The sequence below is a fragment of the Suricata suricatta genome, chromosome 5 (genome assembly GCF_006229205.1).
Source record: "Suricata suricatta isolate VVHF042 chromosome 5, meerkat_22Aug2017_6uvM2_HiC, whole genome shotgun sequence".
In the NCBI taxonomy this organism is placed as follows: domain Eukaryota; kingdom Metazoa; phylum Chordata; class Mammalia; order Carnivora; family Herpestidae; genus Suricata; species Suricata suricatta.
In genome coordinates, this window is record NC_043704.1 from 69,690,638 (window position 1) to 69,715,905 (window position 25,268).

Sequence of the window (25,268 nt, forward strand, 5' to 3'; positions counted from 1 at the left end):
GATGGACCTGGCCAAATTTTGAAAGGGAGTATCTCTTCCCATTGCCCCCCAGCATGGGTATTAAAATTTGTCCTTGTGTTGGGCTCTGCCTCCCAGAAACTCAGTATTCCTCTATACCAGGCCCAGGTTCCTTTGCTTTAAAGTAAAAACCTGATTTTGACTTTGACCTTGATGAGAGTAAAAGGAGGGAATGAAGAAACTTATAGTTTCTACCTTTGCATCACCCTGCCCACCCTCCTCCATCCCTTAGAACGATACATCATATCAAGCTAGGGGAAACCACACCTGGTAGAGCCTAATGGTCTTATAAACCATCACTAGGATCAAGGGAATGAACATCAACTTACACACGGGACTCTGGGTTGTGTGCAACTGTGCTTGGATGCTTCCACTAAGAGATCCTTTTTCTGAAACAATTGGGGCGACATGTGGGTGGCAAACACAAAAGCCAACAGAGTAAGAACAGTGAAAAAATAGATGGTCAGGATTGCTTTCCCATTTTTCAGGCTTGTGCTATGATTTGAACAGTGTGTTCTCCAGAGTGGGGGCATGGAGGTTGCCCGTTGAGCTCTGGTAAGAGCAACTCTCGGTGCCACTGTTGGACGATACAGCTCTCCCTGAGCCACAAAGGTCCTCTCCGCATAACCTCATAAAAGTAGAATTGAAAGTTGAGGTGCCTAATTGTGGAAAATAGGTTTGGGAGATGAAGATTACAGATGAGCTCATGAAAGCCCTATAAATATTTTTATGATCCTTAAAATAAATTATCCCGCTAAATGTAAGGAGAAGGAGAGCCATGCAATTTCCGATCTGTTGGAGTAGAAGTTTCAAATTTTCCTAATGTGAAATTTGAACTAGATGCTTTTCAATTCATTTTTGGGTGTAGATAATGGGTGTATTAAGACAGTTTCACCCCTACCCCCACTGTGGTCCCTCATCCAGATGGGGCTCAAAATTTTATAAGAGTATAGGCTTTAGAGTCCAGCAGACCTGCCTTGAATACTAGCTCTGTCATTTACCAGCTCTGCCACGTGCCATAGGGACTGAGCATGTCTAGGCCATGTTCCCATCGGCAGCAAAACGGACATAATAGCACCTATGTGCATGTTATGAGAATGTATCATGTACAGTGTTACTGAGAATGGCATTGAAATACTAAGCATATCTGTCATGTTTTAAGTTCTCATAATGAATAGCATAGGGACGCCTGGGTGGCTCAGTCGGTTAGGTGTCCGACTTCAACTCGGGTCATAATCTCATGGTCAGTGAGTTCGAGCCCCACACTCGGTTCAGTGCTGGCAGCTCAGAGCCTGGACCCTGCTTTGGATTCTGGGTCTCCCTCTCCCTCTCCACTCTTCCCCCACTCACATTCTCTCTGTCTCTCAAGAATGAATAAATGTTAAAAAAAAAAAAAACTTTTTTAAAGAATAGCATATAAAGCGTACAGACGGATGATTGTAAACCATGGTTGTACATGTACAAGGGGTTAAAGTGGTAACTTTTGTATAAATTCTGTCATGATAAAGACAATTTTAAAAGCACACCCCTTAGAAGGCTGCTTAGCAGCGCTCGCCCTGCTGCTGGAAGATGTCGCAGGTTACGTAGCAGAACTGCAGATGCTCCTCGGCCTTGCGCTCCTTCAGGGCTTTGCCGCAGCGCAGGGTAAAGGGCACCCTTCCCACCTCTCATTCTCCACGTAGAGGACAATGGGCGCAAAGGTGACAGTGGTGGAGCCGCAGGGCACCGTGGGGTCGTCCAGGTACCCTCCCGGGGACTCCCCGTCTCCACCAGCATTGCCCACATACTGGCCCAGGACCACGTTCTCGGCCCACACCTCAGAGATGCACTTTAACACCTTGACCTTCTCGTCGCTGACATATCCGAGGCAGTGGGGGCGGGCTTCTCCGTGGCCACCAGACACAGAATCTGGAGCAGGTGGTTCTGCATCACATCCCGGATATGTGTGATATATGTGACAGAAAGCAGTTTATTAATTTATAAGAAACTGGAAGGAAGCTCACCAAAACATGTTATATGGAAGGATTCTGAATGCTTTTTTTAATCCTCTTAAATTTTAATTTTTCTAAATTCCTACAATAACATTATTTACTTCTGCAACTGGGAGGTATTAAGTTACAACAGAAGCCTAAGTGGACAGAAGCATAGCTACACAAAACAATGGCAGGCCACCCACTCTGTCAAGCAGGTGCCAGGACTCCTCTTTCCCCACCGGCCCTGTCGTTCTTGGGACTGATGAGGGCAGGGTCACAAGTGCAGCCTCTCCCTGTCCTCGACCCGCACTGCCCTCTGCCCTGATCAGATGTCTACCATATCCACGGCCCACAGTCAGTGGAGTGGGACAGTGCGGATGGCTCTTCATACCCACCCCTCCGAGCTGCGGTGACGACAGGTGCCAATTCAGTTTTGACTCCCGACTACAGAGTTTCGGTACCTTAGGGCTTTTTGGTGTCATGCATTTCGTAAAGATGCATGTGCACCCAGAGGTGCTTTTCAGTCCCTGTGCTTCATCTGTGGCATTGTGATGTGTCAGAACACCCAGGAGCAGAGCAGCAACAGGCCCTCCCTCTGGCCCTCACCCCTTCCCATTGCACATGACTGAGATTCCCTTCTCCAGACACACGCAGTAGGATGTTAATCTGGACACAGCCTCTAACCTCTCCTGAGACTTCACTGGAAAATCTGCTTGTTAACTTTATCCCCTTATCATCTCAATGCCCAGCAGACTTCTTCTGATTATCTACAGCATGAATGATTTAAAGATACTGATGAACCTAAATATATTGAAACTTAAAACACATAGAAAAAGAAAATCACATTTACTGGAGTTTTTGCAAGAAGGGATTTATGCTTTGGAGTAATTACTACATAGTCTTTATATGGGACATTTTAGGTCTCTAAACTTTGGTTTTCAGTGATATCCTCTCTTAGATGGGGATCCACAATGGCGACATGTGGCCCAGAGGACCACAGGAACTGCCCCCAAAACCAGAGCCTGAGATCTCTCTGCTTTCACACGTCTGACAAGCCCAATGCTCCCACAGCACGCTGCATACACGGAGCAATGAAAATCCCCGGCTGTAAGACGTGTGACGAAGCATCTTCTTAATTCTTTCTCATAGACCTGTCTCCTTAAAAATTCCGTAATTTTGTTTTGTTTTTGTTTTTTTGTTGTTGTTTTTTTACAATAGTTTATTGTCAAATTGGTTTCCATATAACACCCAGTGCTTCTCCCCACAAGTGCCCCCCACCATGACCCTCACCCCCTCCCCCCCTCCCCCTCCCCTTTCAGTCCATGGATCGTCTCCAGTATTCAGTAGTCTCCCTTGATCTGTGTCCCTCACTCTTCCCCGCTCTCGTTCCCCCTTCCTCTCCCCATGGTCCCCTGCCAGGTCTCTCCTGTTAGACCTATGAATGCAAACATATGGTATCTATCCTTCTCTGCCTGGCTTATTTCGCTTAGCATGACACCCTCGAGGTCCATCCGCTTTCCGTAATTTAGATTTATAAGATACAGGAAGTTTATAAGACAAATATAACATGAGTTCTTTGAGATTTCTCCTTTAAAACATTTTCCCTGACATTAAAGTAAGGTCAATTATGTCTGCAAATAACATTATAAATAAAAATAATTACAAAGGATTTCAGACAAATAGACACTGTAAAAGAAGTTAGGACAAATAACAAGACTGGGAGAAAATACTTACACCCTATGTAATAGACAAAAGAGTAATACTCAAAATACATAAAAAGTTTTATAAATCAATAATTAAAAAGTCAACAACCCAATAGAAAAGTGGGCAAAAGTTATAAACAAGCAGGACTTTTAAAAAAGCAACAAACTTTGAAAAGATAATATCAGTACTAATCAGAAAAATACAAGTAAAAATAGGATAACTTTCACCCTTCAGATTAGCAAAATTATAGATAACGGGGTAGAGAAGTAGACAGTTGTGTACTCATGGAAATATAAACTGATAAAGTCTTTCTGGAGGGCCATTTGGCAGAATCCATGCAACTGAAAATATATCGTTTGACCTCCTTCTAGGAGTATGCCCTAAAGAAGCTCTCCATCTGTCCCAGGATGTCCAGGTGGTAATTTTTGTAATAACTGACAAAGAGATGAGCAGTAGTATTATTTCCATTAGGGGAATGGTACATTTTTACTGCAAAATACTATGCAGCCATCGAAACAAACAAAAAAGAAAATACAGACAGGATATCTTATACTTGTTGAATGAAAAAGTATATAGAAACTTTCAACTATATAGCATGCATTGCTTTGTGCAAGAACCGTGTATGTGTACATGTCTGTGTGTGTGTGTGTGTGTGTGGGAGAGAGAGAGAGAGAGAGAGAGAGAGAGAGAGAGAGAATGCATGGAAAATGGTCTAAAAGTCATGTATCAGCCATGGTTATCTCTAGATAGGAGAGTGGGATTGGGATACAGGGCAGTAGCTGGGAAGGAATTGGAGAGAGATGAAGGACTTTTTACCCTATAATAAGATCAGTTTAAAACTTCATGTGCACATATGTACATAGAATGTACTTTTTAAATGTTTGTTTATTTTGAGAGAGAAAGAGCGAGCAAGAGAGCACATGCAAGAGGGGCAAGGGCAGAGAGAGAGGGAGACTTAGAGTCCCAAGCAGGCTCCATATTGCCAGTGCAGAGCCTCAAACCCACGCATCATGAGATCATGACCTGAACCACCGAGGTGCCCCTCAAGTAATACATATTTATACAGAAGGTAATTTTGAAAACATAGGAAAAATTAAGGAAATATATCACCTATAATTCAGAATAGCTTGACTTTAGTTACTTACCTCTCACTCTTCCATACGTACATTATGCGTGTGTGTGTGTGTGTGTGTGTGTGTGTGTGTTTATGTATGTGTGGGTCCAGTTCATACTCAACACAGCTAGTTCAGTTTGATACTCAATATTGTATCCTGTTTCTTTTTTTTTTAATGTTCATTTATTTTTGAGAGAGACAGAGTGTAAGCAGGGGAGGAACAGAGAGAGAGACACAAAATCTAAAGCAGGCTCCAGGCTCTGTGCTGTTAGCACATAGCCCGACGCAGGGCTCAAACTCACAAACCATGAGCTCATGACCTGAGCCAAAGTCATACGCTCAACTGACTACACCCCACTGTATCCTGTTTCTATCACTCAATGTTGTCTAAACATTTTCCCATAGTTTTACGAATTTAGTCTCTAGTGCTACCTTTGAATGTTTATTATAAATTCATACCCTTTAAGGCTCTAGAACAGATGGCCATGAGGAACAGGTACCTGCAGACTGAGCGCCTGCCCTGGCTGCCCAGGAGTGGTCAGTGGAGGGCAGTGAGGTCAGGCATGAGGACCACCTGCTGGAAATCTGAGGAAACCGTGTAGCATCCTCTTTCCCCTTTCACCTTCTCTGGTTATCAGTGGACCTATTGTTTTTCTTTCTCCCCAGCTCAGGCTGTAACTCTGACTTCTAGGAGCTGCTTTCTCTGCTGTGGGCCTGCCTGAGAATTGGGGCCAAAGGGCAAGATTTGAAATGTTGGTCCTCCCCTGGAGTGATGGCATCTGAAAGGCCGTTTAGAACATAGAGTTCAGTCTCTCTCTCTCTCTCTCTCTCTCTCTCTCTCTCTCTCTCTCTCTCTCTCCTCCCCCCCCTCCCTCCCTCCCTCTCTCTGTTTTAAAGGTCAAAGGAAAGGGCTGATGCAGATCATCTAGAGTTGTTCTCCCATTTGGTAGATTGGTAAACTGAGACTCAGCAAAACTGGGATTGGCCTAAAATCATGTAGCAAGTTAGCAGTAAAACTAGAATCCTCCCCTGGGATTCTTGGTGTGGCCCAGTGCTCTTTTTACTCTACTGTGAAAAGTATCTAAGCGCCATTCAGGCTGCCTGGAGCCCTGAGACTTAGGCAGCAGCACCATGGGCTGAAGAAGGGTCACCAGGACCATAGTTTTAGTTCATTCATTCAGCAAATATGCTGCTCTATGCACACATACACAAATATGAATAAATGTTCTAAAGTGGTGTAGATGTAATTATTACATGGTGGTAGGTTTACTGAAACTTTGTTTTTTCCTATAATGGCTATGTATTACATTTGAAAGTTTGACATTTTTTAAAGTCCTCCTGTTCCTTTAAATATTTTTAATTTTCAAAGTCATGAAGTACTTCCTAATTTTAGCATAAGAAATGGGTGCAACATTTTGTGACCAGACAAATCCTCTCTCCTAATGTGAGTCTGATGGTTCTGGGGTCTCGGACCTGAGTTCATGAATGTCCTGTGTGTCATGCCATGAACTTGCTTACACTTGTCATGCACATCTGTGAAAGAGAGAGAGAGAGAGAGAGAGAGAGAGAGTGTGTGTGTGTGTGTGTGTGTGTTTGCACTTGCTGGGATCTGCTGCTGCCTCTGTGACTGATGAGAGGCAGCAGGTTACAGAAGGGAGTAAGGAGTCCATGCATTCGCCCTTCGCTACTGTCGGTGAAGAAAAGTGAGCGAGAATTCCTGGAGCAGATGACTCAGACACAGCAGTGTGATGGCTCAGGATCAGGGCTGGCTCTCTCCCAGGCCCCAAAGGCATGGCCGTATTACCACACAATATTGCTTATTGTCATTCAACTGTCATTATTGTCATTGCTGTTTATCCTCATGTAATAACCTTTCCCTATTACTTTAAGGATGCATCATTATGTCACAGGGAGGTGTTGCTCCTTCCCAGTTTGTAGATGAGGAAATCCAAGTTCAGAAGGGTGAAGAGGCAGAGCTGGAACTCAAATCCTGAAGTCACCTCACTCTGCCACTTACCTCCTGTACTTACCCAGGCACACACAGGCAAGCAACTTGGCTTTTGTTTTTATTCATTTACTATTTAAAACATATTCATTGAGCATTTTCTCTAAAATCTTTTCCGACCAGTATTTACCAAATATTTTCATTCTCATGTCAGGGACTCTTCTAGGTGCTGGAAACACAATAGTGAACAAAAGCAGACAAAAATCCCTGCCCTCGTGGAGCTTATATTCTAGCAAGGAAAGTAGAAGAGAGAAATAATAAAAGTGAATTTTATAGTAGTTATTTTTTAACCGGACAGATTTGCAGTTCACCAAGGCCTACAGATGAGGGGATGCTTGCCTCTGAAAAGAGAGCCTGCTGTTCACATTGCCACCACGTAGGGCCACAGGAGAAGACACGGAGCTTGCTTACAGGCAGAGAGAGGAGAGGAACCAGGCTCAGGCCTTTAAGAGGCTAGCCAGGGAAATCAGGCTTAGGATTGTCTAGTTTGAATAAATTCAGCAGGCTCTGGAATGTAGGGCCTCTCCCTAGCTGTCTGTTCCTTACCCTGGGATGCTTAGGACAGGTTGATGGTGGCCCAAAATGCAGAGCTCAATGAAGAAGATGGTTGAGGTGTGTGGACTCTGAATTGGTGGGTTTGTGTATGAAAGGCACAGTCACAGTTGAGTCGTTTGCTATCTCTAGGAATTAGGTAGCCCTAAGGAGGACTGTCTCTCCACGTCCCTCCACATAGCAATGCATTAGAATGCAGAAGAAAAAGACATGGTTAATACAATAAGCTAAGTGGCAGTAAATGGTACAGGAAAAATAAAAGGGGAAAGAAATGGGACCATTGGTGTGGAGGGGTAGGATGTTGCAGTTTTAAATAGAGTAGTCAGGGGAAATTGTACTGGGAAGATAGCATTTCAAAAAAGACCTGAAGGCAGAGAGGAAGTGAACCATATGGGATCTGGGGGAAGAACTTTCTAACCAGGGAGATTAGCAAGATAAGAGATATGAGCATATCTCATTGATAATGCCACCTGAAGCTATATCAATATGCATAGCATATTAGACCATAGCAGGAGACAAAGTTGAGAGCTCAGGTCACATGTAGGGGTTGGAAACACAAGCTTATAGTAGGAAGAAATGAGGTGGCCTTACATTTGTGAGTATTTTGGTCTGTGTATGGAGTAATTTGTCTGGAGACCAAATTTGAATATCTTGATGTTTCCCATTCATCCATATTTGGTAAGATGTTTCTCCCCAGATCCTTAATGAAGAAGAGGTGATTCTTGATGGACAGGTGATTCCAATTCAGGAGAAAGTTATCTGGCTACATGACATAGACCAATCAGAAATTAATGCTTGTCAATTAAAGTAAAGTCGTATCTCATCACCCATCCCTCACCCCAGCCTCTTTTGAAAACCCTCCAGTGGGTTCCCATTGCATTTAGGATAAAGTTCCAGCTTGTTGCCCTGGCCTGCAAGGCTCTGGGTCCACCCGCCTTCCCAGCTTCATTTCATATCCCTCCACCCATCACCTATGCTCCAACCACAAAAACTTCCACAATAACTTGGACATCCCAAATTTATTTCTGCCTTAGGATTTCTGCACAGGGTGTACTCTGGGCAGAAGGCCTTAGCCCCATCTTTACATGGCTGGTTCCTTCTTGTCATTCAGGTCTCAGCTTCTCAGAGAGACTGTCACCAGCTGCTCCCTCTACAGAAGTTATTATCTAGGCCCTCTACAGCTCATTAGCCAGTTTAATTCTCTGCAACTTGTTGAGCAGTATTGGAAAATTTAAAAACTCGTGTATTCATTTACTATCTGACCCAATCCCTTCCCTGGATGTCAGGAAAAACATCCAGGTTACCCACTGGACTCCTAGGGAACAGGGCACTTATTTACCTAGGGCAAGGGTCTAGGTCCAGTGTCTTCATCGCTAAGGCAAACATGAGAAGACTTTGGACATAGGACAGTTAGAAGAGGCATATGTGGCAAGACAGTGTTAGGTCAGCCAAAGACTTACATATTCATATAAAAAAACCCAAATATTCTGCCACCAAACACTACACATTGGGACCAAAGGTACAAGGGCTGCTACCTTGCCATGCCTACTCAAGAGTGACAGACCATCTCCTTTTTTCTAGATCTGGAAGGGAAGTTGAAATACTGCTGATAAATCTCAGGAACTAGCTCATGTCTGGAGGAGTAGGTTTCAGCTTGTCTTACCTGCCCCAAAGGCAGAGAGTGCTTGCTAAAGGGAGTTTCTGGTCCCACTTATGCAAATGATATATATAGTATAATTAGGAAGTGACCTTTCTAGGGCATCATGATATCATCCAGATTCACCCTCTCTACCCAGCTCATCATGTACCCAATGTTTATAATTTGCTACAATAGTTAAGTAACCCAATCCAGTGCTTCCTAGAATAAAGGCCAACACTGGAGCTTCTAAGGTTCTCACTGATCTCGCATCATCCACTTGCCATTTACCCCATCTTCAACACTCTCAAACTTGAGTTGGGAGATAGGAAGTGCGTCACCCTCTACCAGCATCTTGGAACCATGCTTCCGTTCTTTAACCTCTGGCCTTTTCAGCTGGTCAGCTCCTGTACTCAAGACTGTAGCAGCCAGCATTCTTTGTCAGGATGATCTCTCTGTATTTATTAGTAAAATATTTTAGGTAATTAACAGAACCATCCAGCCTCTTATGACTCCCTCAAACCCACATCATCATTTTCAAAGACAATTTCAAGATCTATAGAAGGAACTCATAGGTTAAGTGCAAACCTGATTCTGACTGGCTTCCAGAATTCCCATTTAGGAGTATGGGTTTCAGTGTGGAAACTTCACACTGAGTAAGAGTGTGGCCTACAAGGCTGAAGTCAACCTTCAGCAGCAAGTCAAAGCACAAGTTGTACAGTTTTGACAGCCTAGGTCTAGTCTTTTGTGTAGCCACCATTTTCATTGTTAAATCTGTTTTCAGTGAAGTGGAAAATTACTCTCCTCTCATACTCATGATCAGGGGATTCTTTCGTGAACGAATTGGGTATTATATGTAGGAATTGCATTCAAACATGACTTACAGTTGATTTGTACCAAAATTTTAAAACATCAGCACTGAGCAAATATGCAATTTAATTTGATATATTAGAAAATTGTACCAGGAACACATACCATCTTAACCAAGAGATCAAACTTAACATCACTAGATTGGATCAAATCAATATTATATGTTCCCTCACATGGTACATCATTTTCAGGGATATTCCTACCAAAAATGCACACTAATCTAATCATAAGGCAACATCCAGCAAACCCAAACTGAGGGATGTTTTACAAAATAAGTACCCTGCACTTATAAAGATATCCAAGTCGTCAAAGACATGACCTTTTTCTATAAAGGACATTATTTGAATAATTGGCAATATTTGAAGAGAGTATCAATGGTAAATTCCTGATTCGGCTGATCGTTCTCTGGCTATGTAAGAGAACACCCATGTTTTTAGGAAACATATACAAGTATTTAGGGATCAAAAGGAATCTTCTCTTTAATGTATTCTCAGACAGCTCAGAAAAAGAGAAACAAGGTGAGTGAGAAAAAGAGAAAAGAAAAAGCAAGTGGTAAACTATTAACATTTGGGAAATCTGAATTAAATAGGAATTCTTTGCACTAATTGTGCAACTTTTCTCTAAATCTGAAACGATCTCAAAATAAAAAGTTTTTAAGAAAAGAAGCCATGGGATTGTACATGTGAATCTCATCCCGCTGTAGGCCAGGCAGTGGGTTTTCCTGGCCGTGTACACCTTAGTGTTGAATCTGTTGCTGGGTCCGAGAAGACCGGGGGGGGGGGGGGGGGGGGGGGGGGGGGGGGGGGGGGGGGGGGGCCGGGGGGGCACTGCTGTGTGAAGAACAGAGGAGAGGAATGTAGAATGAGACCTTGCTCTTGGTTGGGAAGCTTAGACTGAATTCAGCTTGTTTGTTGGTTTTTCTCTGGCCAGGTAGCAAGGACCAAGAGAAAGACTCACTTGGCACAGGTGTTTGGGGGCAGCAGGGCCAGGTTAAGCCTGCAGGGTCTCACACTATATTAAGCCCAGGAGGCTCTTGTACCCTAATACTTTCTTTCCCACCCTCCACACCTCCCCTTCCCCCCCGACAAAATGTAGTTTTCCCAAAAAAGGACACTGAAAACACAGCCGTTGACCAGCAGCCACTTGTTTCTTTCTCCAGGTATGCAGTTTCCCCTCTTCTTCCCTCGGGTTCCCTAGGAGAGTTTCCATTGCAACATTTTTAGTTAAGTAGTGCTTAATTACAGTCTTAAACTTTCCAGCGTCTCCCTGCTTAACTCTTTCCCTCCGCCACTATAATTAAGCCTGGCATGGCTAACTTTGGTTTAGGTTACTCTTGAAGGGCATTGTAAGTTGAATCCAGGACAGGCTTCCCGCTGACTTCTGAGACTCTGACATGATAGCACATAAGTTGAAAATAACTGGACTGTAACTTACCTCCTACTTTGGTGTTCATAAGAGGTTTTACATTCGACTGGCACCCCTGCTGTCGGGATAGCCTCCATAGAATGTGATTCACCTTCTGTGTTCTAGACTGAGGTGGAATAATAGCCGAGATCAATGCTAACCACACTGCTTTATACAACATTATTAATAGAATTCTGTAAATGTTATATGTTCCCCTTGGAGAGTCATCATCTATATGACACGTTGATTAGCATAGTAAAGATTCCCAGAAGTCTTGCAGGAAAGAAACAGGTAACCTTGTTTAACCCATCTTTAATTGTCTGAGCAATGCAGAACATCTTAAGGAAAAGGAAGCACTGTCCTGTGTTGATAGTCACCTTGCTAGGTTTAAGGGATGAGCACCTCACCAGTACTGACTTTTTCTTAGAGGTCTCTGGGCCTAAAAATATTCAGGCTCCAATGATTTATCTTTCTTTGTCCTTAGCCATTCATCACTGGCCATTTAATGAGCTCCTCTGTGTCCAAAGACTTTGGGCTGGAGATACAAAGATGGAGGACATCTCTGTCCTCAAGGACTTTCCTCAGAGTTAGGGAGGTGAAGGCTCATAAACAAACATCCATCAGTGCCAAATGAATGGTACAAGAGGTATTCTCAGAGAAAAAGGAGAACATGCTGGGCTTGGTCATCCAAGAAGTGGTAGGCAGGCTTTAGATGAACAGAAAGGCTGCAGGGTGATATGAGCAGTGAGGACTGCAACGTAGCTGCTGCAGCAAACTGACTAGGTGAATAATTAGACTAAAGAGGGGGGTCATCTAGAATCATCATCTTCAGGGGCGCCTGGGTGGCTCAGGCAATTAAGCATCCGACTTTGGTTCAGGTCATGATCTTACAGTCTGTAAGCTCGACCCCCATGTCAGGCTCTGTACTGACAGCTCAGAGCCTGGAGCCTGCTTCAGATTCTGTGTTTCCAGCTCTCTCTTCCCCACCCCTGCTCATGCTCTGTCTCCCTTTCCCTCAAGACTAAATAAATATTTTTTAAAAATTTAAATCATCATCTTCAAACTTGAACATACATCAAAATTACTTGGAGGGCTTGTTAAAACTTACAGAGTGCTGGGTCACCCCCATAGCTCCAGAATGGGACCCAGGAGTTAGTATTTCTAGCAAATTCCCAGATGATGCTTCCACTATTGATCTGAGGACCACAGTTTGGGAACCTCAGATTATCAAAGAAGGAAAGGTGACCAAGCCTGACCATGGAATAGTTTAGTTTAAATAGCAGGCTGACAAGTTCTATATATTTTTTTTTGAAAGATAGAGAATACATGCAAAAGAGGGGCAGAGAGAGAGGGAGAGGGAGAGAATCCCAAGAAGGCTTCACTCTATCAGCACAGAGCCTGCCACACTGGGCTTGATCTCACAAACTGTGAGATCATGACCTGAGCCAAAAACCAAGAGCCAGACACTTAACAAACTGAACCACCCAGATGCCTCTAAATTTTTTGATCAAATGATTTCTGTAGACCAATGTCATTGTTCTGTAGCAGAGATATGTCAAATGGATAAGAAAAAGATTAGATGCAGATAAATCCATTGGAGGCTGTTACATAGGTTAAAAGATCTGAATTAAGGTAGTGACAAGAGGAATGGAAAGAAAAATATCCATGTACAAGCCTCTGTGAAGGAAGAATCTACTTCCAGGAGAATAAATCTGAAAGATGGCCTTGATCATCCTCTGAGACAATCTCCAGTTACATACAATAATTTGTGTAATGTTAGTTTGAGGCTTTGGGGGTATTGCTGGGGTTGAACTAGTTTGTGTTCCCACAATCTGAAAAGAAAAGTGAAAAATGTTGCTCTTTAAGTGAACAGGCTAAACTGTTTTTATGGAGCTCACTTAACCTACTAGAAGGCTTATTTCAAGGGCTAGGAGGAAACTGGGGTGTAAATACATCCTGGACTCCAGAGTGGCCCCTTTTAACCAGAGAAATTTGGCTTACCTGTAAGATATGGAGCTTAGGAGGACTGAAAATTAAGCCATAAGAAGACATCCACCTCAGGCTTTGAACTTGGCCAGTGCCATGGGTCATGATTTGATGATACCCTTGTGCTCATCATATCTTTACAAATGAAAGCTGATCTCAGATGACCTTGGTTCCGGTGGATCCATTGATCTTGTTGCCTTACCATAAGTAGAAACCATTTTTTAAATAAAATTCTGTGTTTAGGTTTTATATGAATGTGGCAATGTCTTTTTCTCAGTCTGGATTTGTAAAGTTTAACCATGTTCTTTTAGTTATGTTTTGAGCAGTTCAGAAGCTTTTTAGGAGGATTTCCTACACTACACTGTAGAAAAAAATGTGCATTCCCTCTCTAGAAGCTGTGGACAAGTCTGGGAGAATGAAATGGGTATATAAATGGAAATAATGTCTAGAATGTTTACTCTTGAAAGAGCAGCAGATCCGCCTTCACTGATTTCAACAATCTGATATGCCAAGTTTCAAAACCCACTCCTGGAATATAGAGAGGATTTATGGCCCTTGACTTCCAAAGGCCACCAAAAGGGTAGTGAATCAAGTGAGTCATTGTGGCAACATGTCACAGCAATGGCCTGCATGTTTAGAACATGTATATCTGGAATGAGAAGAAGGCATTGACTCATCACCCTTCGAGGGCTCTCCTTCCTCTGTGTCTGATGCAGAGAATATTATACAGGGGAAACTAAGACCAAGGAGATAGTGAGAACAAGTAGTTGGAAACAGTCATTTTACCCACTGTGTCCCATGGCATCCTGATGGGAATAAAAGTGGCAAGTGAGGCACTGAAGGAGCCAGCAATGGTTGAGTGAGATCCGGACCGAATTAGAACTCAAAAGAGTTCATCTCGATTGAAGCCAGAGGTACTGTCTTTTCACCCCTGTGGAGATTGTTTAGTTTGTTCAAGAAGACCCTGATATTGAGAGCTAGTGTCCCAATGAGCTCTGAAGATGAAAAGAACTCCTGCCCTATGTGGACGCCACTGGATTTGGAATTCTCAGATCTCTGTACCTTCTACCAGGTACCATCAGCACAAGAGGGGAGAGAAGGGGATGCAGAAGTAGAAATGAACTAAGCTGTAGCTCAATACAATGTGCTGTTGAGGCTCAGAGAGATCCTTCCTTTTGTACTCTTTGTTTAATGGGAAAAATCAGACACAGAAGTTCCAAATCCATAGGGATCTAGATGTAAAAACAAAAATTGGAGAAAACACATGAAGTCTGTGAGTGAGATAGAGTGGTGAGATAAAGAACAGTGAGTTGGCAAAGGACTCTTTGGAAAACACATTTTTGAACTAAATATAAAAGCAGTTTAACAAGCAGGAGTCAGGGGCTTGTACTGGGCCTTTGAGACTTGAGTATTGTGGAAGAGATGGGAGAAGGAACATCCTGAACCAAGAAGTGTTTGCCATATTTAGTTGAAAGTTGCGGTAGGGGCAAATTGCAAGGGCAGTGAGTTTTCTAGTGTTAAGAAATAATGCTTGTGGGGGTGTCTGGGTGGCTCAGTCTTGTTAAGCATCTGACTTTTGATTTGGGCTCAGGTCATGATCTCACAGTGTGTGAGATCAAGCCCTGAGTTGGCTCTGTGCTGACAGCATAGAGCCTGCTTGGGATTCTCTCTCTCCCTCTCTCTCTGCCTCTCCCCCTACCTGGGTGCTCACTCATGCCTGCCTCTGCCTGCCTCTCTCTCTCTCTCTCTCTCTCTCTGTCTCTCTCTCTTTTGCGTGCATGCTCCATCTGTCTCAAACTAAATAAACATTTTGTTTAAAAGTTTGTGGACCAGACTGATTCTCCCCCTTTCCCCTGTCCTGTTACTGTCCCTGTAGCACTGTAGCTTTCTTCATCCTCTGGCACCAAGTGGTCCAGACACCAGAATGGCCAACTAAATGGCCAAGCAATGGTTTTCTGGGAAGCCAGACATTCCAGGAACTGATAATGCATAGCCTTAGGACCTCATCTACATATGCAACCAAGAGGTTGGCTTTCATAAGCATTCCACTAAAAGACCTGTCAGAGCCATCATCTTATGCCATGAGGGATATATTACTACTTCCTGTAGGTTTTGTGCTTCCATGCTTACAAACAATTGGATTTATGTATTTATTACCCAAAGAATTTTTATCCTTGACCTTCCCATCATCCCCTTCTCTAGATGTGCAATTTCCAGTGTGAGAAAAATGTATAATATGATACTTCTATAATTTTTATATTAAGTAAATTATTTATAGAAAGCCAAAGAAAACAAGAGTGTTTGGGTATCTAATCTCTGCAAACAGATGTAATGAAATGCATTCGCCTTATATAGCTCAAGTCACGGAAGGCAATAAGGATGCGTGTATAATTATGCTTGTAACATCAGAACTCAAGTAAGACAGAAGAGCAGGGGGTTAAAGGACTCTTCTATAAATACCTAGTGGATTTTAGGAGTCTTTGTGTTTTCTTCTGATTTCAGCCATTGGAATCAAAGCTTCCAATGGAATATTATAAATATCAGGGGGATATTTGTAGGCCCATTGACATCTAGATAAAACAGGTATGGTTAATATAGAACAACTAGATTCCATATTTTTTAGCAATTGTGTAATACAATGTTAAAAAAAAAAGACAGCCTTTGGGATGTGGTTGAATTCTATCACTGAACTCCAGAAATGGACTTAAAATGAGTTGTTCATTCTTTAGTTATGTCCTTCAAGCCAGTAGAGAAACAGCTGGCCAGCTTAGTGCCACCCAAGGTGCCCACAGTCCACTGAAAGGTTGGGTGACTAAAAGCTCCAATCAAAAGACAAAGGGTATTAGAATGGATAAAAAAAAAAAAAAAACAAGATCCATCTATTTGCTGTCTACAAGAGACTTATTTTAGACCTGAGGACATCTTCAGATTGAAAGTGAGGGGATGGAGAAATATCTATCATACTACTGGAAGTCAAAGAAAGCTGGAGTAGCCATACTTATATTGGACAAACTGGACTTTAAAGTAAAGGCAGTAACAAGAGATGAAGAATGGCATTATATAATAATTACAGAGTCTATCCATCAGGAAGAGCGAAAAATTATAAACGTCTATGCACCGAATTCAGGAGCACCCAAATACATAAAACAATTAATCACAAACAGACACGCAATCTTATTGATAAGAATGTGCTAATTGCAGGGGACTTTAGTACTCCACTTACAGCAATGGATAGATCAACTAGACAGAAAAATCACTAAAAAAACAAGGACCTGAATGACACTTTGACCAGATGAACTTGACAGATATATTTAGAACCCAACATTCTGAGGCTATAGAATTCACTTCCTTTTCAAGTGCACATGGTACATTATCCAAGATAGATGACGTACTGGGTCATAAAGTAGCCCTCAATAAATATAAAAGAATTGAGATCATACCATGCACACTTTCAGATCACATTCCTATGAAACTTGAAATCAATCACAGAAAAAAGTCTGGAAAACCTCCAAAAACATGGAGGTTAAAGAACATCCTACTAAAGAACAAATGGACCAACCAGGCAATTAGAGAAGAAATTTTAAAAATATATGGAAACAAATTAAAATGAAAATACAACAATCCAAACTCTTTGGGATGCAGCAAAGGGGAAAATACATTACAATCCAGGCCTATTTCAAGAAACTAGAAAAAGCAGAAATGAAAGGTTGGGTGGCCTTACATATGCATATGCTCTCTGCAATCCTAGGCTAGCCATTTAGAGGACAGTGTTCCTGGACTTTGGGGATGCTAACCCTTCAAAACAAATAGGACTCTCTTTTCATTTTGTCTGGGAGGTGTAGTCCTTTATTTTTAGCTTACGTTGAGGTCAGTGGGAAGAAGGCTGATGAATCAGTATTTTATGACTAATGAAATAGTGGATGCAGTACGAGGGAGGCAGCCATAGTCATTTGACATTTCCTACATTGCATTCTGTGATGGCTTGTGCAAAATGTATTCTGCTTTCAGAATAGTTTTGCAAATTTTATACCAGACCACAAAGGGTAGAAGCCTTTTTTTTTAAGGTGAAACATATAAAAGTGAAATAACTATGGGTTGAAACTTTTTAAAAAGGAAATTGAATTTATAAATGGGCTGTATTAGATATGGCACATTTCTTTTTTTTTTTTTAAGTTATTTATTTTGAAGAGGAGGAGGGGCAGAGAGGGAGAGTGAGAAGCCTAAGCAGGCAGCACAGAGCCTGACATGGGGCCCGAACTCACAAACCCTGAGCTCATGACCTAAGCTGAAGTCAACTGAGCCCCCCAGGTGTCCCAGCAAATTTCTAGTATATTCAGTTACTATCCATTTGTACACAGTTATCTTCTACTTTGGTAGCTAATGAAGGTCTATGCAAGTAAGGAAGGACCATGTTTGACCTAGACAATGGATTTGTTAGGACGTGTTCAGTTGTGCCTGCTCTCATGGGGTTCGTTCCACTTTTCCTCTTCACATCAAGCAGACAGCCGTCTTCTCCTATACCACTTGGAAACATGTTGCTGTGATGAAAATACCTGAAATCAGGGAGTCCTTGCCCCAAGGCTTAAACTGATAGCACTGACATGTTTGTCCTAACCCCACGATGGAATTTGAGACCCTAATCTCAAGAGTTGTTCAATTGGTTCTAAAATCCATCTGAAGCTTCCATTCTGAGAGATACCCTATAATAAGGAGGCATATGTCATTTCCAGGAAGTAACCTGTGCTGCTTAAACTTCCAAATAGTAAGAAAGGAGGACAGCTATGGCCACATAGCCCAAGGATATGGCTACCCTATTCTCAGACAAGAATGGTTCCCTGAAGGGAAGAGGGGAAGATGACACAGAATGGCTGTTGGTATTCAGGAGGCATGAATCTTTGAAGGTAAAAAATGGCCTTAAATCATCTAGTCTAGGCTTTAGAAGAACGTAAGATAGAATGAAGGAACATAGAGAATAATCTCACTGTCATAGAATTAGGGGAGCTTTTTATGGTTTTATTGATTTTTATTTCACTTCTATCATGCTTCTATGGGTTAAAAGTGTTCTGAGCACTTTACAAACATTAACTCCTTAATCTTAATGGCAACCCTATAGGGTAGATATTAATATTATCTTCAGTCACTGATGAGGAAACTGAGATAGAGGTGAAGTAAGTGGAACAGAGTCACACAGCTGGCCAGTGGTGGAGCCAGACTTTGAGTGCATCCTGTCTAATCTCTCTGAGAGTTTGTCCTTAGTTGGTGGCATAGAAGGGCAAGAAGCCAGCTCTTCTCTTTGTTGCAACCCAATGAAGAGGCACTGGTGGGTTGTTCTTAGGTCATGTAAGCAAGGCAGGAATACTATATGAGCAGAGTTTCTCTTTTAATCAACTTCAACAAAAGATCATTAAGAGATGAGTGTTGAGGTCAAGAATTCGCTAGTCATTGGCTAAGCTTTGGAATGTGTCATGTGACCATGCAGGCTGTCTTTTCTCAGGTGTTGAGGAAATTGGGTAGTTTACAGAGGTGGCTTGGGAATTGAAGAAAGTAGGGATAACAAAGAGTGTGCAAGTCTGATGGATAAGTGTTGGTTGTCTGTTGGTTCATTTACTTAGATTTCCTTGACTTTATTAGTATCTTTATATTCCCATGACCAATCAGCTAAGCTATCCCACTCAGAGCCTGTGAAGTTGGACATTCAACCTCAGGGACTGCCCTGACAAGTTTCCTATTTCCCCAGTTTGTGGCTAAGATACCAATTATAGGATGCATTTCCTAATGATCTGGAGGCACTGGTTTTTACTTTTTCATTTCTTCTTGAGACATTCTACTTTAATCTCCATTTATTTCCTTAAACTATGTGCTTTGGGGTAGGAAGGAGACATTTAATTTTTCCAGAGGAAAATGATATGCTAGTATACATAATGGAGCATCAAGAGAATGCAGGAAGATAAGAATTATTTTATTTTTTTCCTCTTTTTTAAAAAAATCAAGATATAATTGACATATAACATTATATTAGTTGCAGGTGTACAACATCATGGTTCAGTATTTGTATCATGAAATGATCACCACAATAAGTCTACTTAGCATAATCACCACATATAATTAAAAGGGTTTTTTTTTTCCTGTGATGAGAACTTTTAAGATTTATTCTCTCAGCAACTTTCAGATATATAATACAGCATTATTCAGTATGGTCACCAGGCCGTACATTACATCCCCATGACTTATTTATTTTATAATTGAAAGTTTGTGTCTTTTGAACCTTCACCCATTTTGTCCATTCCTCCCCCAGCTCTAGCAATCACCAATCTGTTCTTTGTATCTATGAGTTTGAGGTTGATTTGTTTTTTCTTAGATTCCTCATATTAGTGAGATCATATGGTCTTTGTCTTTCTCTGTCTGACTTATTTTGTTTAGCATAATGCCCTCAAGGTTCATCCATGTTGTCACAAAGGACATGATTATCTTCTTTTTTTGTGTGGCTATATTGCAATGTATACATTTACCGCATTTTCTTTTTTTATTTATTTACTTATTTATTTATTTTAGAGAGAGTTGGGGGGAGGGGGAAAGGGGGGGGAGAGAGAGAGAGGGAGCAAGGGAAGGAGGGAATCCCAAGCAGACTCCAGGCTTAGCATGGAGCTCGATGCGGACTCGATCCCACAACCCTGGGATCATGATCTGAGCCGAAATAAAGAGTTGGATACTCAAGTGACTGAGCCACCCAGGCACCCTGTATATTTACCACATTTTCTTTGTCCATTCATCCTCTGATGGACACTTAGTTTGCCTCTATGTCTTGGGTATTATGAATAGTGCTGCAATTAAAACAGGAGTTTTAATATCTTTGTAAGTGTTTTCATTTCTTTCAGGTAAATACCCAGAAGTGGAATTGCTAGATCATATGGTAGTTCTGTTTTTTTGTTTTGTTTTGTTTTGTTTTGTTTTGTTTTACAGAACCTCTATACTGTATTCCAGACTGCCTGCGCTAGTTTGCATTCCCACCAACAGTGCACAAAGGTTTCTTTTTCTCCACATACTCGCCCAACACTCATTATCTCTTATCTTTTTGATAATAGCCATTGGAACAGATGTGAGGTAACATCTCATTATGGTTTTGGTTTGCATTTCTCTGATAATTAGTGATGTTGAGCTTCTTTTCATCTACCTGTTGACCATCTGTAGGTCCTGTTTGGAAAAAGGTCTATTCAGATCCTCTGCCCATTTTTTATTCAGACTGTTTGCTGTTGAGAATTTTTCTCCCATTTGGTAGATTACCTTTTCATTTTGTTGATGATTTCCAGAAGATGAGAAGTTTTGTACAGTGTTGACGGGAGTGAATCAGAGTGCAATCTGGCAATACTTAGTGAAGCTGGCGAGGTATCTTTTCTAAAGCCCAGCAGGTACACCTTGACATACATGCTCTGGATGCCTTCGAGTTGAGAGCAAGATGTTCTCCTCAGTGTACAATCCATACATGGTAAAGGGTTGTCAGCCATTTGTTTCTAGTCCACAGGGAGATAAGTACAAAAAATGAGAATAAGCATTTAGGAGCTTTTATAGGAATTTGACACTTCCACCACATCTAAGATTTTGTATTTTATTAAAGTATTGGTCTGAAACAGATTGGAAATAAGAAAAATGGCTCCTTGACTCCTTGACCACAAGTAGTTTGGAAAGCACTGCCCTAGAGGAATTCTCACAGATCTACAGAGACCTGTACAGGACTGCTTAAAATGAGTGTGTGTGTATGTGTGTGTGCGTGTGTAACAGCCTCAGTATCCATCAGCTCCAAAATATGTCCTGTGAAAGAATATTATTCAACAAGTAAAATCAATGAACTAGATCCACATGACTGAACACAGATAAATCTCAGATAATTTTGAATTAATACGTACATTACAAAATGACATATTAGGATAATTGTATAAGATTTAAAAACATAAAATAATACTGGATTTCCATACAAAGTAAATGGGAACTACATGGACAGGAAAGATGCACAGCAACTTCAGAAGGAAAGGGAAAAAGGCAGATTGTATTGTGAAGGGGTGGGAAAAAATAGAAAAGCTTCAACTGTATATACAGTATTTTTCTTTTTTTAAAATGCTGAAGGAAATATGGCAAAAAATATTTACATTTATCATATCTAGATGGTGGGTTCCTGGATGTTCTTTTTTACTACACTTTTCCTATATTTTTATCTATCTTAAAAATGTCTCATAGTAAAATCAGCTTCAGAATGTGACTTTTTTTCCTGATCCAGAAGGGTGAGTTGAACATCCTGGAACATCTGGGGAACCTGATTACCTACAATGCCCAGAGACACCTTTGTTTTCCTTTGATGTAAAACCAGATATTAGCCTTAGGGGTCCCTTCAATGCCCCAGGGCTGGAGAGGACGCACTGGTTCAGACTCCGGGGGGCAGATGTAGAGATGCCCAGCTTCTGGTCCTAGCTTTGTGCCTAACTCGTTTGCGACAGTGGATTTCTCATACTTAAACCTTCATTGCCTTATCTGTAAAATTAGACAGACTATTTTCAGCATTGCAATTTTATAACATGCTGCATTTCAGCATTGCAATTTCATTTTACAATCATTATAGAGGCTAAAGGAATACATGGAGTGAATATAGATGTAGGAATAAGATGAATATATGTGCAGAGGTGTCAGATCTGAGTTTAAGTCTTGCCTCTCTGCCACTTACCAACTATGAGGCTTGGTTTCCCAAAAAAACTCTGATTTTCCTGTTTCCTTTGATGAGAATCCTAGTAAATAGTACCTCCCTTAGCTTGGAAAGGTTTCTAACAGTCTTATTGTTGGAGCTGTTACAAATCAGTCACTTTTATGCCTGAAAGATACTAGAATAAAATCTCTAATGTCTGCTCATTGTAGACCTCTTTCAATGATGGGGTGAGCATAGCATGCCAATTATTCTTTGAAGCCATAATAAAATAGGTACAAATTTTCTAAACTAAATTGTGCCATATTCTTTTTAAAATTTTTCTAAATGTTTATTTATTTTTGAGAGAGAGACAACGAGTGAGTAGGGGAGGGGCAGAGACAGAGGGAGACACAGAATCTGAAGCATCAGAGCTGTCAACACAGAGCCCAATGTGGACTCGAACTCAGGAGCTATGATAGACTTGAGTCAAGGTCTCATGCTTAACCAACTGAGCCACCCAGGTGCCAGGTGCCACATTCTTTATAATCATGCACTTGAAGTGATTTAGTAAGAGTTCTCATCACACACACCGAAAAAGATCGAAGTATATGAGATGGTGGATGTTAACTAGACTTACTATGATCATTTCACAAAGATCCCAGTATCAAGTCATTGATGTACATCTAGGACTAATACAATGTTATATGTCCATTATATCAAAACCAGAAAATAAAAACAGGAGCAAACAAGAAACAACAAAGTCATTTAGAAATTGTCCTGTCTTCATGCAGGACCCTAATGATGAGTAATGGATTGCTTCCGCTTCTGACACATTAGTTTTCTTTTATATGGACTGTGATTGAACGGCCCTAATTGTTTACACAGTATAAACTTGAAACAACAAAAGTGAGAGTACACTTGATTGTTAATCTGTACTCTTGCAATTAATATGTACAGAATGTACCAAAGCCGAACCATAGGACAGTGGGGAAGGACAGTTCGTTAAGATTTGCTTTGCGATGGAACGAGAACCTGGACAGCCGCCTGCCCTGCCGAGTAACACAAGGCACTGTTAGTGTGACTGGGCCTCTAGTTCTGCTGACACAGTATGTGCTGATCAAGGTTTTGAAGGCTTGGTTTCATAGAGCCATGTGGTATCACAGGGTCTGGTGAATGAGAAGGTTTTGCAGCCTATCAGCAGAGAGATAACAGAAAGGCCCCGGTTCCACTGCAGCGCTGGGGAGATGTTTATCACTCAGGCTCTGAGAACAGGAGTTTGCGCCACACCAAATACTTCAGAAATAATGTCAACATGCCCAGGACCACAGCCAGCAAGGAATTCCCTGAGATAAGATTATAACTTTGTCCTTAAAGGGACGCCAACCAAGTCCGCAGTACAAATTTTCTAAACTAAATTGTGCCATATTCTTTTTTTAATTTTTCTAAATGTTTATTTATTTTTGAGAGAGAGACAAAGAGTGAGTAGGGGAGGGGCAGAGAGAGAGGGAGACTCAGAATCTGAAGCATCAGAGCAGCAGCATACAGAGCGATGACTCGGCTTTGATCTGTCGTCCAGACACTTCTTGCTTTGGAATGCCTCACATCTGTACCTCTGCTCCCCTGTGCGCAGCGCCAGTGTGGCCCTCTGGATTATGACTCCTCCTTCCCAGGGCTATGCTGTCTATAGTTACCCGATTAATTAACAAACAAAAAGCCCTTTTCACTGTGTCATTTCCCAGCAGAGTCTTATAGGAAAGGTCATATATCTCTAGTTGATTATTAAATGACCTCACTAATACTTTCTATCCAGTTTCTCTTTCTCCATCAAATCTTTATTTCATTCAGAGGATCTACTTATTGGGGCTGTGTTCACTCACTTTTTAATATTCGTACCTCTGTACTTTTGTTCCTGCTGTCTCCCTCTTTCAAAATTCCTTCTTCCCTTCTATTCAGACACATCTCTTCCGTTAAGCCATTTGAGACCAATCCCGCCTACACTGATCTGACCTTCCTCTGAACTCTGCTAGCTTATCGCCTAAGTCCATACCAGCCCTGTGGTAATTAATCGCATACCACTTTGTGAATTTGTCTTTATTTTGCATGCTCTGTCTTGTTCTTTCGTTCTTCTTTCACACACACACACACACACACACGCGCGCGCACATGTGTGTGTGTGTATAGCTAGATAAGGGGTCTTTGAAAATAAAAGACTAGGTCTTATATGTCTTTAAAATACACTACCCAATAGGCGCTCCATGACATTGGTTTTGGTCGGTAATTCTTCCTTAGGATCTTAATTTTGTTTCCATGAAGGTAGGTGTCTGTCTTCTCTTCACTCCTATTCCCACAGAACCTGGAGCAGTGCCTGACACATTAAAAATTGGATGTCAAAAAAAAAAAATTGGATGTCAGCTGTTACCACCCTCTAAAGAGGGTTGCCTTGACCAGGGTCTGCAGCTGATCTTGACATTCTGCCTTGTATCCTAGCTTCCTGAGGATGGAATTATCTTACTCCCAGGCCGGCCACCTCCCTTAATCCCCTCTGACATGACTGTGTCTGTCTGTGCTTTCTCCTCAGATGCATACTCCCATTCCTCAAGCGAAAATGGAGGCAAGTCTGAGTCAGTGGCCAACCTGCAGTCTCAGCCCTCCCTGAACTCCATCCACAGCTCGCCCGGTCCCAAGCGTTCCACTAACACCCTGAAGAAGTGGCTGACGAGCCCCGTGCGCCGGCTCAACAGCGGGAAAGCAGATGGAAACATCAAGAAGCAGAAGAAAGTGAGAGATGGCCGGAAGAGCTTCGACCTGGGATCCCCCAAGCCTGGGGATGAGACAACCCCGCAGGGAGACAGTGCAGATGAGGTACTTCCACGTGGTCCTGGAGGCTCCATTCGGAGGAGGCTTCTGGTGTACATCCTTCCTGGAACCTTGTGAGGCAGCCTTCCATGGGTTCTGTAATCCAGCCAGCCTCTAGTCTCCAGTAGTTTCTGTTCTTGAGCCCAAGTGATCTGAGTTTTTGTTCTAACAAGACCTTGCCAGTCTGATGTGTGACCAATTCAGAGACTGGCACATACAATTTCCAGCAAATAGCCAACATCTTGCCAGATTTGGAGATAGGGGAGTCATCTGGTCACCTAATCCCCTGCCTCTACTAAGGGCTACATCAAAATCTGCTAGTTAAAAATAAGAATAAAAGCTGGGAGATTATAGCAGTTTTCAAGTATCTAGGGCAGTGCCCATATGAAAGGGAGTGGACAATTCCATGTTGCTCCAGAGGGGAGAATAATGACTAACAGGGGAAGGTTTACCGAAGGCAAAGTTTCAGCTCAAAAAGGGAC

At 41.9% G+C, this 25,268-nt stretch overlaps 1 protein-coding gene across 1 annotated transcript in view; it reads left to right on the plus strand.

The window, feature by feature from the left end:
• Positions 1 to 25,268, plus strand: part of KALRN (kalirin RhoGEF kinase) — a 609,954-nt gene that overhangs the window by 552,339 nt on the left and 32,347 nt on the right. The window contains exon 35 of the mRNA XM_029938721.1: positions 24,509 to 24,792. Coding sequence (XP_029794581.1) covers positions 24,509 to 24,792 — 284 coding nt within the window. The remainder of the gene's footprint in view (positions 1 to 24,508; positions 24,793 to 25,268) is intronic.